Raw genomic sequence first — 13,073 nt, forward strand, 5'->3', positions numbered from 1 at the left:
CTAGAATTAAACCAGCTATCCCATTTCTGGGTATATATTCAAAGGAAATGAAATCAGTATCTCCAAGAGATATCTGCATCCCTTTTCACTGCAGCATTATTCACAGTAACCAAGATTTGGAAAAAAACCTAGATGGCCATTGAAGCATGAACAGATAAAGAAAATGTGGTATATACATGCATATACAGTGGGATATTATGTAGTCATAAAAAGAAGGAAATTCTGTCATTTGCAGCAGCAAAGATGAACCTGGAGTGCAATGAGTGAAATAAGCCAAACTCAGAAAACAGTCTTTTAATGTCACATTTTTTGTGTCAACCTTATAGTTTCATGCATTCATTGCTTTAACTTTTCTGTAACTACTCTGATAAAAAGATCTTATATATTCAGTTCCATAAGAATGCTTTTCCTGATATTTGTAGATGTTACCAATCAAATGTTTCGATCTTGATCACTTAATGGGAGGGTAAGATTCTTGAGTCATGTTTTCCACTTTGATGTGCCCTGACAGCACAGAGTAGCTTCATGTTCTTTCTTCTTGTCTTCTGTTTCCTAGGAAGGGCCTGTAGAGACGCACTCTTTCCCAGAGTGACTTCCTGGGTCTTCATGCAGCCATGGATCTGGATAAACCTTCTGTCTGGGGCTCTTTAAAACAGCGGACCAGGCCTTTGTTAATCAGCCTGAGCAAGAGGAAGGTGAAAAAGAACTCGGACAAACCCCTGGACTTACAGGTCAGGCATTGTCTGGACCGCCACCTCAGCCTCTCCGTTCCTGACCTCCTGGAGGCTGAGGCCTTGGCCCCGGAGGGGCGGCCTTACTCCCTGCCCCAGTCATCCTACACCTCAGTGCCTAGCAGCCTGTCGACGGCAGGGATCGTTCCCAAAAGTAGCAGTAGCTCTTTGAAACAGTCTGAAGAAGAATTGGATTGGAGCCAGGAAGAAGCAGGCCACTTCCATGTAGTGGAAACAGACTCCGAGGAGACCTACACCTCTCCTGCCGAGGACAGGAGGGCTTCCAGCAATGGCATCTTTGATGTGCTCCAGAAAACTCCCCTTGGAGAGGATGCGCCAGAAGGGCCAGAGGTGAGACCAGGGCTGGGCACTTCCCTGTTTGTCTTTCTTTTTTTCTTTTTTTAAAAGTGTATTCAGTGCCCTTGAAAAATTTGGTTAGGATTTATTTTTGTGGTTAGCTTGCATGGAGAGGATGCCATTTATAAGAATTTAAACGAAGGTAATATTGATTGCACCCAGTGTTCCCATTTGTTTGGGGGTTGACCTCTATGTATTTTCAAAGTATTACAAATAACCTTCCTAGAATACTTCAAGGCATTAAAAGCCCTATTGGATGAGTTTTCTGTTTTCCATCTCCTGGCAAAGAAATCAAGAGCATAACTTTGACTTTTTTGCTGAAATGTGTGTCTATTTCTATCTCTCTGTCTCCACTACCCACAGACAAAAATGCATATTCACATTCCTAAGAAATGTAAGAATATGTGTCTCCTTTTGACTGCCAGAGAGTTGGAACTCTCTTCTCTTTCACAAGTACATACCTGCGTGAGTGTCTGCTCCTGTGCACATGTGTGCACACTTACCTGTGGGCAACTTCACTTGCCTCCTCTAAAAATGAAAAGAAAGCCAAACATTAAAGGAAACAAATTCTTATCAATTCAGTGATTTTTATAAAGCTTTAGTATTTCTATAATAAAAATAACCAAATATAATTATGTGACAAATATTATATTTCTAGGATGAATTTAATTTAAATGTAATCATCAGATGACCAGCTATGATTTGGATAATCAGTTTAATCAGTTTTTTAAAAAAGCTTACATTTATGGCACTGAAAGTAGGTTTCAGTGTTGAGGCAATGGCTTAATTTTTTTAACCTAATTTTAGGTTAGTGTTATAATTATGGAGAAAACTGGTTATTCCACTAGGATTTTTGGTTTTATTTTTAGAACCAAAGCCTCTTAATTATGCCATACATTTAGATTTCACTGGGGGGTGGGATTGTGGATATTTGAAGACCATATTCTTTTGGAAGCATTACTGTGTTAAGACACCATTAACCATTAAATGACTTAACTATTTGTTTCATAACCATTAACATTTATGAAATCCTTTTTGTAACAATTTTTTCTGATGTTTACTGTTACTTGTAAATTTGAAATATCTTTTTCCACTAATCAAAGTATAAATTAAGTGAATTTTTAGACATAGTTCCTAATTCATAGTTCACTATGAAAGAGGTAAGATGTTAAATTGTATACTAATGTTAATCTTTATCTTCTTGTTACTTATTAACTGACCAGAAAAAAAATAGGTGGGCTTCTTGGCCTTGATAGGCTAACAAACTCAAATTAGAGTAAGTTGTTTTAAAAGTTAGTGCTGTTAAACTATTTCGCTGACTATAAATATTTAATGCCTACTCTAACTCGGGCATCATAAAGATTCTATTGGAAATAAGAGATGGTTAAGAATGTGACCCTGCCTTCAAGTTGTGATCTATTAGGACATAGCATTAATTGTAGCATAAGAGGCAAACAGATATTGGGGCTGGCTGTCTGTGCAAAACATTCAAGCCTTTCTCCTGGCAGCTCAGTGGTTGGAGGAGATCATATGTGGGGACGCAAGGGCTTGTCATGTGTGAGGCAGTGTTCAAGTTGGCACAGAGGATAAGTAGGATTTGATAGGTGAGGAAATATGACACACACAGGCCTGAAGTGTGGATGGGGGGTGGTCAAGGGTGGTGAGCATTCTGCTCTGCCTTGAATGAAGGCTGGAGGGCTTTCTGACATGACGTGTGTCTGCAGTGGCTGTGGGCTGTGCTGAGGTCTGTCCATGATGTGATGGCAGATGGATGGTTTGCAGATGGGTGGTAGTGGTTATTTTCTCTTCTCCAGCTAAATGCAGAAGAGCCTGGAATGTGCAGTCCTTTAGGTTATTCTCGGTTGGATTTAACTCAGCCATTAAACAAACAAACAAACAACAACAACTAAAAACTTCTTTCTTGAAAAAGAATCTTCTGCTTCTCTTCTCCTGCCCTAAAACTAATTGACATAGACTGAGACTGAGTCTTCCTTCCGTGGCCCCTCATTGCCATTTATCTGCTTGGTGAGCTGTTTGCAGAGGATGGAGCGACAGGGCTGCAGCTCATCAGACCCGTAGGATCACTTGTGGTCAGGTGCACTATCTCACCTACCCACTGCTCCTCTCCCCGTTCCTCCTTCTCCCCCTGTATTGGGTGGGCTGCTCCCACTACCTGAGGATCCAGTTCATCACTTGGCACAGAAGTTAGCCCCTCCCTTGCTTATCTTTTACACTAGGCTATGTTAATTTGGGGGTGGCGTGACTGGGGAAGTCTTGTCTAACTTGTCTTTGCTCAGGGCCCAGCTCCGTGCCTGGCCCATGGTATGTGCTCCATCAATGTTTTTTTAATAGAGAAATCAATGATGGCAGTGTGTGCATTCATAGGGCTTTTCTTAGTGTCTTCTCTTCGACTTCTCTTCAGTTTATGATTTAAAGTCAGCATTTTCTTGGTTTTGTTGGAAAAAACTCATCATACTATCAAGGAACTCTTTTTATATAGTATTGACTGAAGATATAGAGAGATTTAGACAGGTGTAGAGCCCAAGTTGAATACTCATTTAAAATCTGAATTTATTATCTATGAATAAAAAAATTTTTTTATTGAAGTATAGTTGATTTGCAGTGTTGCGTTAATTTCTGCTGTGCAGCAAGGTGATTCAGTTATACATATATATGTACATATATACACATTCTTTTTTAAAATATTCTTTCCAATTATAGTTTGTCATAGGATATTGAATATAGTTCTCTGTACTATACAGTAGGACCTTGTTTTTTATCCATTCTCTATATAAAAGCTTACATCTGCTAACCCCAACCTCCCACCTCTTCCCTCCCCCAAACCCCTCCCCCTTGGCAACCACAAGTCTGTTCTTTATGTATTTTTAAAATGAATGGAAATCCTTCCATGTCTCTGCAAATGGCACAATTTCGTTCCTTTTTATGGCTGAGTAATATTCCATTGTACATATGTACCACATCTTCTTTATCCATTCCTCTGTTAATGGACATTTAGGTTGCTTCCATGACCTGGCTATTGTAAATAGTGCTGCAGTGAATGGGGTGCATGTATCTTTTTGAATTTTGGTTTTCTCTGGGTATATACCCAGGAGTGGGATTGCTGGGTCACATGGTAGTTTTTGTGCCATTTGTAGAGACATGGATAGACCTAGAGATTGTCATACAGAGTGAAGTAAGTCAGAAAGTGAAAAACAAATATCGTATAATATCACATATGTGGAATCTAGAAAAATGGTACAGATGAACTTATTTGCAAAGCAGAAATAGAGACATAGAAGTAGAGAACAAACATATGGATACCAAGGGGGGAAGGGGGGTGGGATGAATTGGGAGATTGGGACTGACATATATACACTACTATGTATAAAATATACACAGGGAACTCTACTCAATGCCCTGCGGTGACCTAAATGGGAAGGAAATCCAAAAATGAGGGATATATATACATATAGCTGATTCACTTTGTGGTATAGGAGAAACTAACACAACATTGTAAAGCAACTATACTCCAATAAAAATTATTTAAAAAAATAAAATGAATGGAAGTCCTGCTGAATTCCTGTCATCTGTGAGTTCTGGAGTTGGTTAGTCCTTGTCTCAGATCTGGTTTATCTGTTTCTTCCTAATGAAGAGCAAACAGAGTTCTGCGGCTTTCATGAAATGGGGGAGGAAATGAGGAAGAAGGTAGGGACTGGCGTGTGACAAGCCCAGAGGACAACGAGGTTAATAGGATGTTTGCCAGTATCCTTGGTGTAACTTATTTCGTGTGGAGCTTTCCAGAGGGGGGTGAGAGATGGAACATCTGTGGTCTCAGGCACCCATGGGGGTTGGTCTCACGTTTTAGTGCCCGATGCCGTCTTGGTGCCAGCTTGAGCTTCAGCAGTATTGCCTGAATGTCCTGCAGTCACTTTCTCGTCCTGCCAGTGTCAGCAAAGGAAATGAAGTGTTGGCTGACAGTTACGGGGGAAAGAATTTGAGGCAAAGAAGAAATTTAAGTGTGAGGGAAGAGGAATAATGGATGTGAGAATGTAGAGGTCAGGTGGAGACTGGAATAGTCAGTGCAGGTGCTCCAACCAGCCATAAAACCAAAACGGGAGGAGGTAGGTTTAGAATAAACGACACACTGGTAGAAGGGGTTCTCTAGACTCTCTCTCTCTTTTTTTTTTAAAATTAATTTTTACTGGAGTACAGTTGCTTTACAATGTTGTGTTAGTTTCTACTGTATAGCAAAATGAATCAGCTGTATGTATACATATAGCAACTCTTTTTTGGATTTCCTTCCCATTTAGGTCAACACAGAGCATTAAGTAGAGTTCCCTGTACTTTACAGTAGGTTCTCATTAGTTGTCTATTTTATACATAGTAGTGTGTATATGTCAGTCCCAATCTCCCAATTTATCCCACCACCACTTCCCCCTTGGTATCCATACATTTGGTCTCTGTGTCTCTGTCTCTATTTCTGCTTTGCAAGTAAGATTATCTATGCCATTTTTATAGATTCCACATATATGAGTTAATATACGATATTTGTTTTCCTCTTTCTGGCTTACTTCACTCTGTATGACACTCTCTACGTCCATCCATGTCTTTACAAATGACCCAATTTCATTCCTTTTTATGGCTGAATAATATTCCATTGTATATATGTACCAAATCTTCTTTATCCATTCATCTGTCTGTGGACATTTAGGTTGCTTCCATGTCTCCAGACTCTTTCTTGAGCCCTGGATTCATATTGCACTTGATACCCCACAGAACCCTTGTCTCAGGACAGAATTCACTGTCTACCTGGAGTTCCCCCCAAATACAGACCATCGTTTCTTGGCAACATCGCCATTATTCACCTATTTGCTCAAGAGGAAAAAAAAACTGTGAGTCATGCTGGACTGTTTTACTTCCTTTACTTTTAATGTTCTATGAAATTTTCATTTATCCTTGTTACATCTTACATCTTCTCCTCCCTTTTTTTCTTCATTCCTCTCATCTTTCAAGGCCCAGCTGAAATCTTCCTTCTCTGTGGTGCTTTTCCCAACTCTACAATCAATATGACCCTCCTGCCTTCGTTTGCAAGCATCGCTACTTTTACTGTTGCTGAGCGCTGACCTCATCCTGCTTTCTGTCAAAGTCTGTAGAGAGAAAGGGATTAGAACAGGTAGAGGAGGTTGAGATGTGAAGGCATATTGGTGCTGGGCAAGAGTGTCATTGGATAAGACCCTAAGAAGGTCTCAAGCTCCATGACCTATATTAACTGTCCAGTGGCCCCCTGGCTCTGAGGACCGACTCATGATAAATGATCGTGGGACTAAGCTGCAGATGACAATCACAACTAATTTTTAGTGAGAATTAAATACTATATAGACTCTAGTGCTCATTTTGACATTAACAGCTCATTGTTTCAATGCTGTCAAGTTACTTTGGAAGGCAAATCATAATCAACACCTACTTCATTAACTTGCTGGGAAAAAGAATTATTTCAGGGCCTGGAAATACTTGAAAAATCCATGTTAGGTGTGTTAACTCCCTGAAGTCAGCCTACATGAGAAGTCACATAGAGTCAGGAGATTGTTCTATGAATCACTACATGGATAATGGGTAGGTTCTACACTGAAATGGCATCTGGTGTGCTGTCCATTTCACAGGAGGGATTGAGCTGTAGATGAGAACTTGACACACTTACAGTTTGTTTGCTAGGACCCACTGCATCCATCTCCACATGCCAACCTGCTTTGCCAATGAAGCCAAGATTCTTAAAGTCCTGTGGGATAGGCTTCCTCTTCCCTCCGTAGGGTTCAAATGGGCAGGTCCAAACTTTTACCTAGGCTTCCTTGCAGGACCTCTCCCTTTTTGTGATTGACACGTTATTTTATTAACAACTATTACCATAGTTGTATGTTATCACTTTTACTCAGGCTGATAGCCTATCATGGTTGCCTGACAACCAGATTGTCTCCAGTAGGTGGCTGTGTATGTCCCACCTCTGATGGGCGAAAGGTAGTCTTACCGTTTCATTTCCATTGGTCTCCTCACCAAGACTTGGGGCTTAGGAGGCGGTTAGGGCATCTCACCCTACTGCCAAACATCACCACCACCTTGTATTCGGTTAGTTGTGTAAAAGTCAGCCTCTCTTGTCAGATTGGAAGCTGTCTTCTTCTTCTCCCAGCCTTTCTGCAAACCTTGCTTATGTAAAATATATTGATTCACTTTGTGTCTGAAGTTGACTGCTAGGTGCTGTGGGGCCATGAGAAATTCAGTTTGATTGGGGAAGGTGGTGATACATGGAAGCCCCGAGTGGGTAGGTGAGTTCTGAAGGCGTTCTCAAATGTCAGATGCAATATGAAGAAACTAAAATTAAGGAGACTCAGAGGGAGAGTAGCTTATTTTTCCTTCTTTTCTTCTTTTCTTGCTATTTTTTTCTTACTTCCTTCTCCTGTCAGCATTCCCCCCCCCCCCCCCCACCTCGAGTAGTTATTTTACAAGATACTTTCTCATGCCTTGGAAAATCAGTTAAGTGTTTAGAGAATACAGAGAGTCCCCTCTGGTTCTCATCTCCAGTGTTGAAGATGGAATTGATATTAGATGAGGTACTGGAAACAATGACCAACACTACAAGGCAGTCTCTAGACAGTGCTAGATAACTAACCAGTTGAGGTGAGAAGGGAGTGGTTGCTCTGAGTATGTGGTCGGAAAGGCCTGAAGAGGATGTGTTTTGAGGTTAAGACTCAAGTGGTTGGGGAGTAAATCCGAGTAGTTACGGTTGCTGTTCATGATGCTAGCAAAAGAGAATGCTCTTAGCCCAGTACATGGCAGTCACAAGTGCCTAACAAGGACTCACTGCTATGATTATGGTTGTATTTATTACTGTTATTATTTTTATCATTACCTTTTCAGCATGAAATCGAGGGCCAAGGAGGTTGAATGACTTGCCTAATATTATCCAGCTAGTAAGTGTCAGAGCCAGGATCTAAATCCAGTTCTGTTTGAATCCAAAGCCTGTGCATAAAACTGTGTATATTAGGGCTTTAGAGAAGTGCACATCTGCAAGTTGGGAGAACTCAGAGCTGGTAATCTAAAAAATGTTGATCATCATGGGAAGATGTATGTTTTTCTTTGTCCACTGTGCCCTTTTAAATGCAGGGATAATTATGGTGCTGGAATGGCTTATTATCATGGTCTATAGCCAGTAATCCTGAATGGAAGGATTATTACCATCCCCGCCCCACCATCCATGTAATCCCACAATGGGGTACATCCTTCCCTAACACTTTATTTGACAGTTGGAGTTTTAAACAGCTCGCTTTGGTGCAAGTTTAAGTGGATGAGTTGAGTGGTTTAGAGAAGTACCCTGTTGGGATAGTTCCAGAAACTCTGCTTGGCAACCACAGAGCTTCAGTTTAGTGACCACAGAGAAGCAAAATGACAAACCAGAGAGGAGAGGAAACAACCTACGGCTTGCAGAATTAAACAAGTGTGTCAGTTTCTCTACACTTCAATTACGTGTTCTTTACTATTTTTGCTTTATCTCAGAAATCATTGCTCAACATACGTGGGGTCAGTGAGACAAATATGTAAACCATGTCCCAGGGTGCTTCATGGGATTGGCCCCTTTTTTCTTTTTCCATCCCTCCTTCCCATACCTACTACGTGCTGATCCTGCCCTGAGGCACTGGGAACACAGCAGTCAACAAAACAGACAACAGGGTATTTCCTCATGGAGATCCTGTTCTAGATGGTGGCGGGCTACAGATATATTCAGAAAGTGATAGATTTAATGGAGAAAAATAAAGCAGAGGAGTGCTCGGGTGGAGGTGTGGCCATTTTGAACACAGTGGTCAGGAAATATCTCTTCTGAGAAGATAACATTTACACAAAGTCCTAGAAGAGGCAAGGAAGCAAGTCATGTGCGTATCTGGAGACAAAGCATCTCTAAAGGAGAGAACAGCCAGCGTGCAGGTTCCAGGAAGGCAGGAGTGTGCCTGGTATTTGTCAGGAAGAGCAGGAAAGCAGTGTGACTGGAGAGGATGGTAGGAGGTGTCAGAGTTACTTCTGAGGATGTATCACATGGGCTTTCCCATCCTGCCAGGCAACTCTGCTACCATAACAACTACCCAGGGCACTGGATGAGCAGATGCAAAGGAACCCTATGGGCTTGGTGCCGTGTTGCTCACAGGCAGGGCAGGAAGAATCAATAGCATATAGTGGTGCTTGCTGTACCTGCTGTGAACACCGGGAATAGCAATAAGTGGGTTTGCCTCGGATCGGAACTGTGGAGGAAGTGGGCACCAGTTGATAAGCTGTGTGGAGAGGGGAAGACAGCACTGTCCCGAGATATGTTATACCTTGATTGTCTATCTGTCATCATAACAGTGTCAGTGAGAAAGGGATGGTCAGAATGAAGGGAGGGACTTGGGTTGCTGACCACCTTCATTGAGTTGTTTTCTCCAGTCTTCCCAAATACATCCACTGTCCTCATAATAATAAAAATAATAGAGTGGCAACACCAATCCAGTAGCACCCTGAGAGGTTATGTGTAAGAAACTACAAAGTGCAATGTAAATGTCATCTCATTGGACCACATCTATTGGGCTCACTCTTTACACAAAGAGCCTTGTGCAGTGTCCGACCCAAAGAAGGTACTCAGTAGATATCTTTGAATGAATGAATTTTTCTCCTAACAGCTTACAAGGTTAATATTTTTTTGCCCCTTTTAGAGATGTTCCCATGGTCGTGAACTTTAAGTAAGTAAACTTTTCAAGGACACAGAGCCAAGAAGTAGCAGAAGTGGAATTCAAATCCAGGTCTTTGTGACTCCAGAGTTTTGTCTACTACTGTGCAGAGCTGCCTACCTGTATGTCAGATGAGGTGTTCTACTTTTGCATTCTTCTGGTTTTGGGCACAGTTGTGATTCAGTGAAGAGTGGATACCCAGGACTCAGATGAAGGGCTAACTCTCTTGTTTCTCTTTGGCAACCATCTAGCCTCTTAGCTCTGGCTCCTGATTTGTACATTGTAAATTACTAATGACAGCCCATAGACTCCTTATAAGAAGTTAATAAGAGTGTGTGTTTGTCAGTTATGAACTACTAAGCAAAGTAAAGCAGGTACTGTTAATCTTTTAAAGTATCTACTGCTAATAGTAATGAAAACAATTATGGAAGATCAGTAAGCAAATATTACTGAATATGGTAAGAAAAGTTTATTATACCAAGGTTGCAGACATTTTCTGTAAGGGACCTGGTAATGAATAGGTCCAGCTTTGTGAGCCATAGAGCTGTCTCTGTGGTAACTACTCAACTCTGGTGTTGTAGCATGAAATTAGCCGTAGAAATATATATAGATATGTACATAGGCAATGTATAAATGAATAGGTGGGGCTGGGTTTGAAAGTTTAAACTTTATAAAAACAAGTGTTGGACTTTACTTTGCTGATGGATAGGTAGTGAATATGTGTATACACACACGTGCACATACACACACCTGACTTATATTTTGTATATTAGATAATATTCCAGGGTAATCACTTTAAGTGAACAATCTTGCGGGTGGGGAAAATAAATGTGTATACCTTGATTGTATGATCAATAACCTCCTAAAAAGTTGTATAAAAATTGAATATGGAGGGCAGAGTAAACATGGCAGCGTGGGAAGATGTGGAGTTCACGTCTCCCCACAACTAGGGTGCCTGCCGGATGCTGGTGGGGGACCTTGATACCCATGGAGACGGGAGGAACCCCCGAGGGGAACCGGTCGGACATGGGGGGACTGAGGGGGGAGGAGAAGTGGAGGATGAACAGTACTGGCGCCCCTGAGGGGTGGCTGAGAGTGGGGAAGGTTTCCCATGCTTGGATGGACCCTTGGGGGCTCGGATCAGGGGGGAGTGCACTGAGCGTTTCCCTTGCCCCATAGGCCTGGGAAGTCTACCTGGCTCTTGGACCAAGTCCTATGCCCTCAGAGGCCCCCTCCAGGCCACGTTGGTCCTGGGGGCATAGGAGGGAAGCCGGGGGAGAACAGGAGAGGCAGGCAGGAGGGGCCTTCCAGGACCAGAGGAGCGGGAGAGGAGTGGAGAGCATTTGCCCTGCCCACTCAGGCCCCGGAAGCCTGCTGGGCTCCCAGGCGGGGTCCCCCACCCTATGAGACCAGAGGTCTAAGCCCCAGCCCCCACACCCCCCAGGGCCTTTTCCAGCCCTGTGGGTCCCAAGCATAGGCCCTGCTGACTGCCCAAATCCTGCCTCTGCCTAGGCCCTACCCTCCACAGCCAAGGCCTTTTCCGCCTTTTTCTCCCCCCTTTTTTTTCTTTTCCTCTATTTTACTATTGTGGCTCTGTTTTAACTTCCGGTTGTTGTTTCATCTATATTTTTATTTTTATACTCTTTCTAACATACCTGTTAGTTTCCTAGTCTAATTTTAGTTTTTACTCTTTGGTATTGTTCTCTTTTTTTTTTTTTTTTTTTTGCCACCCCGCACAGCTTACAGAATCTTGGTTCACAAGGCAGGGTTGGGCCGAAGCTTGTGCAGTGGGAGCTCCAAATCTGAACCACTGGTCTAACAGAGAACCTCAGACCCCAGGGAATATTCATCAGAGTGAGGTCTCCCAGAGGTAATCATCTTGGCACCAAGAACCAGCTATACCCAACAACCTACAAGCTCCAGTGTTGGAAGCCTTAGTCCAAACACCCAGTAAGACAGGAACACAATCCCACCCATCAAAAACAAACAAAAAAATAAGACAGCAAAAAAATATGTCACAGATGAAGGAGCAAGGTAAAAACCTACAAGACCAAATAAATGAAGAGGAGATAGGCAATCTACCTGAAAAATAATTCAGAGTAATGATAGTAAAGATGATCCAGAATCTCAGAAATAGAATGGAGGCAACGACTGAGAAAATAAAAGAAGTGTTTAATAAAGATCTAGAAGAACTAGAGAACAAACTAACAGAGATGAGCAACACAATAACTGAAATGAAAAATACACTAGAAGGAATCAATAACAGAAGAACTGAGGCAGAAGAATGAATAAGTGAGCTGGAAGACAAAATGGTGGAAATAACTGCCAAGGAGCAGAATAAAGAAAAAAGATGGAAAAGAATTGAAGACAATCTCAGAGACCTCTGGGACAACACTGAACACACTAACATTCAAATTATAGGGTCCCAGAAGAAGAGGAAAAGAAAGGGTCTGAGAAAGTATTTGAAGAGATTATAGTGTAAAACTGCCCCAACATGGGAAAGGAAATTGTCACCCAAGTCCAGGAAGCGCAGAGAGTCCCATACAGGATAAACCCTAGGAGAAACACACCAAGACACATATTAATCAAACTAACAAAAATTAAATTCAAAGGAAAAATATTAAAAGCAGCAGGAGAAAAACAAAAAATAACATACAAAGTTATCCCCATAAGGTTATCAGCTGAGTTTTCAGCAGAAACTCTGCAGGTCAGAAGGGAGTGGCAGGATATACTTAAACTGAGGAAAGAGAAAAACCTACAACCAGGATTACTCTACCCAGCAAGGATCTCATTCAGATTTGATGGAGAAATCAAAAGCTTTCCAGACAAGCAAAAGCCAAGAGAATTCAGCACCACCAAACCAGCTTTACAAGGAACTTCTCTAGGCGGGAAACACAAGAGAAGAAAAAGACCCACAAAAACAAACCTAAAACAATTAAGTAAATGGTAATAGGAACATGCATATCAATAATAACCTTGAATGTAAATGGATTAAATGCCCCAACCAAAAGACACAGACTGGCTGAATGGATACAAAAACAAGACCCATATATATGCTGTCTACAAGAGACCCACTTCAGACCTAGGGACACATACAAACTGAAAGTGAAGGGATGGGAAAAGATATTCCATGTGAATGAAAATTGAAAGAAATCTGGAGTAGCAATACTTGTATCAGATAAAATAGAGTTTAAAATAAAGACTGTTACAAGAGATAAGGAAGGACACTACATAATGATCA

The 13,073-nt window shown here is 41.7% G+C and overlaps 1 protein-coding gene across 2 annotated transcripts in view; it reads left to right on the forward strand.

Annotated features, from left to right (window-relative positions):
• The first annotated feature begins 602 nt into the window (after positions 1-602).
• The window catches only part of MCTP2 (multiple C2 and transmembrane domain containing 2), a 189,449-nt gene continuing 176,978 nt past the window's right edge, over positions 603-13,073 (forward strand). For both annotated transcript variants that reach the window (XM_059912573.1, XM_059912567.1), the window contains exon 1: positions 603-1,082. In XM_059912573.1, coding sequence (XP_059768556.1) covers positions 615-1,082 — 468 coding nt within the window. In that variant the 5' untranslated portion in view covers positions 603-614. The remainder of the gene's footprint in view (positions 1,083-13,073) is intronic.

This window comes from Balaenoptera ricei, chromosome 2 (assembly GCF_028023285.1).
Source record: "Balaenoptera ricei isolate mBalRic1 chromosome 2, mBalRic1.hap2, whole genome shotgun sequence".
Lineage (NCBI taxonomy): Eukaryota > Metazoa > Chordata > Mammalia > Artiodactyla > Balaenopteridae > Balaenoptera > Balaenoptera ricei.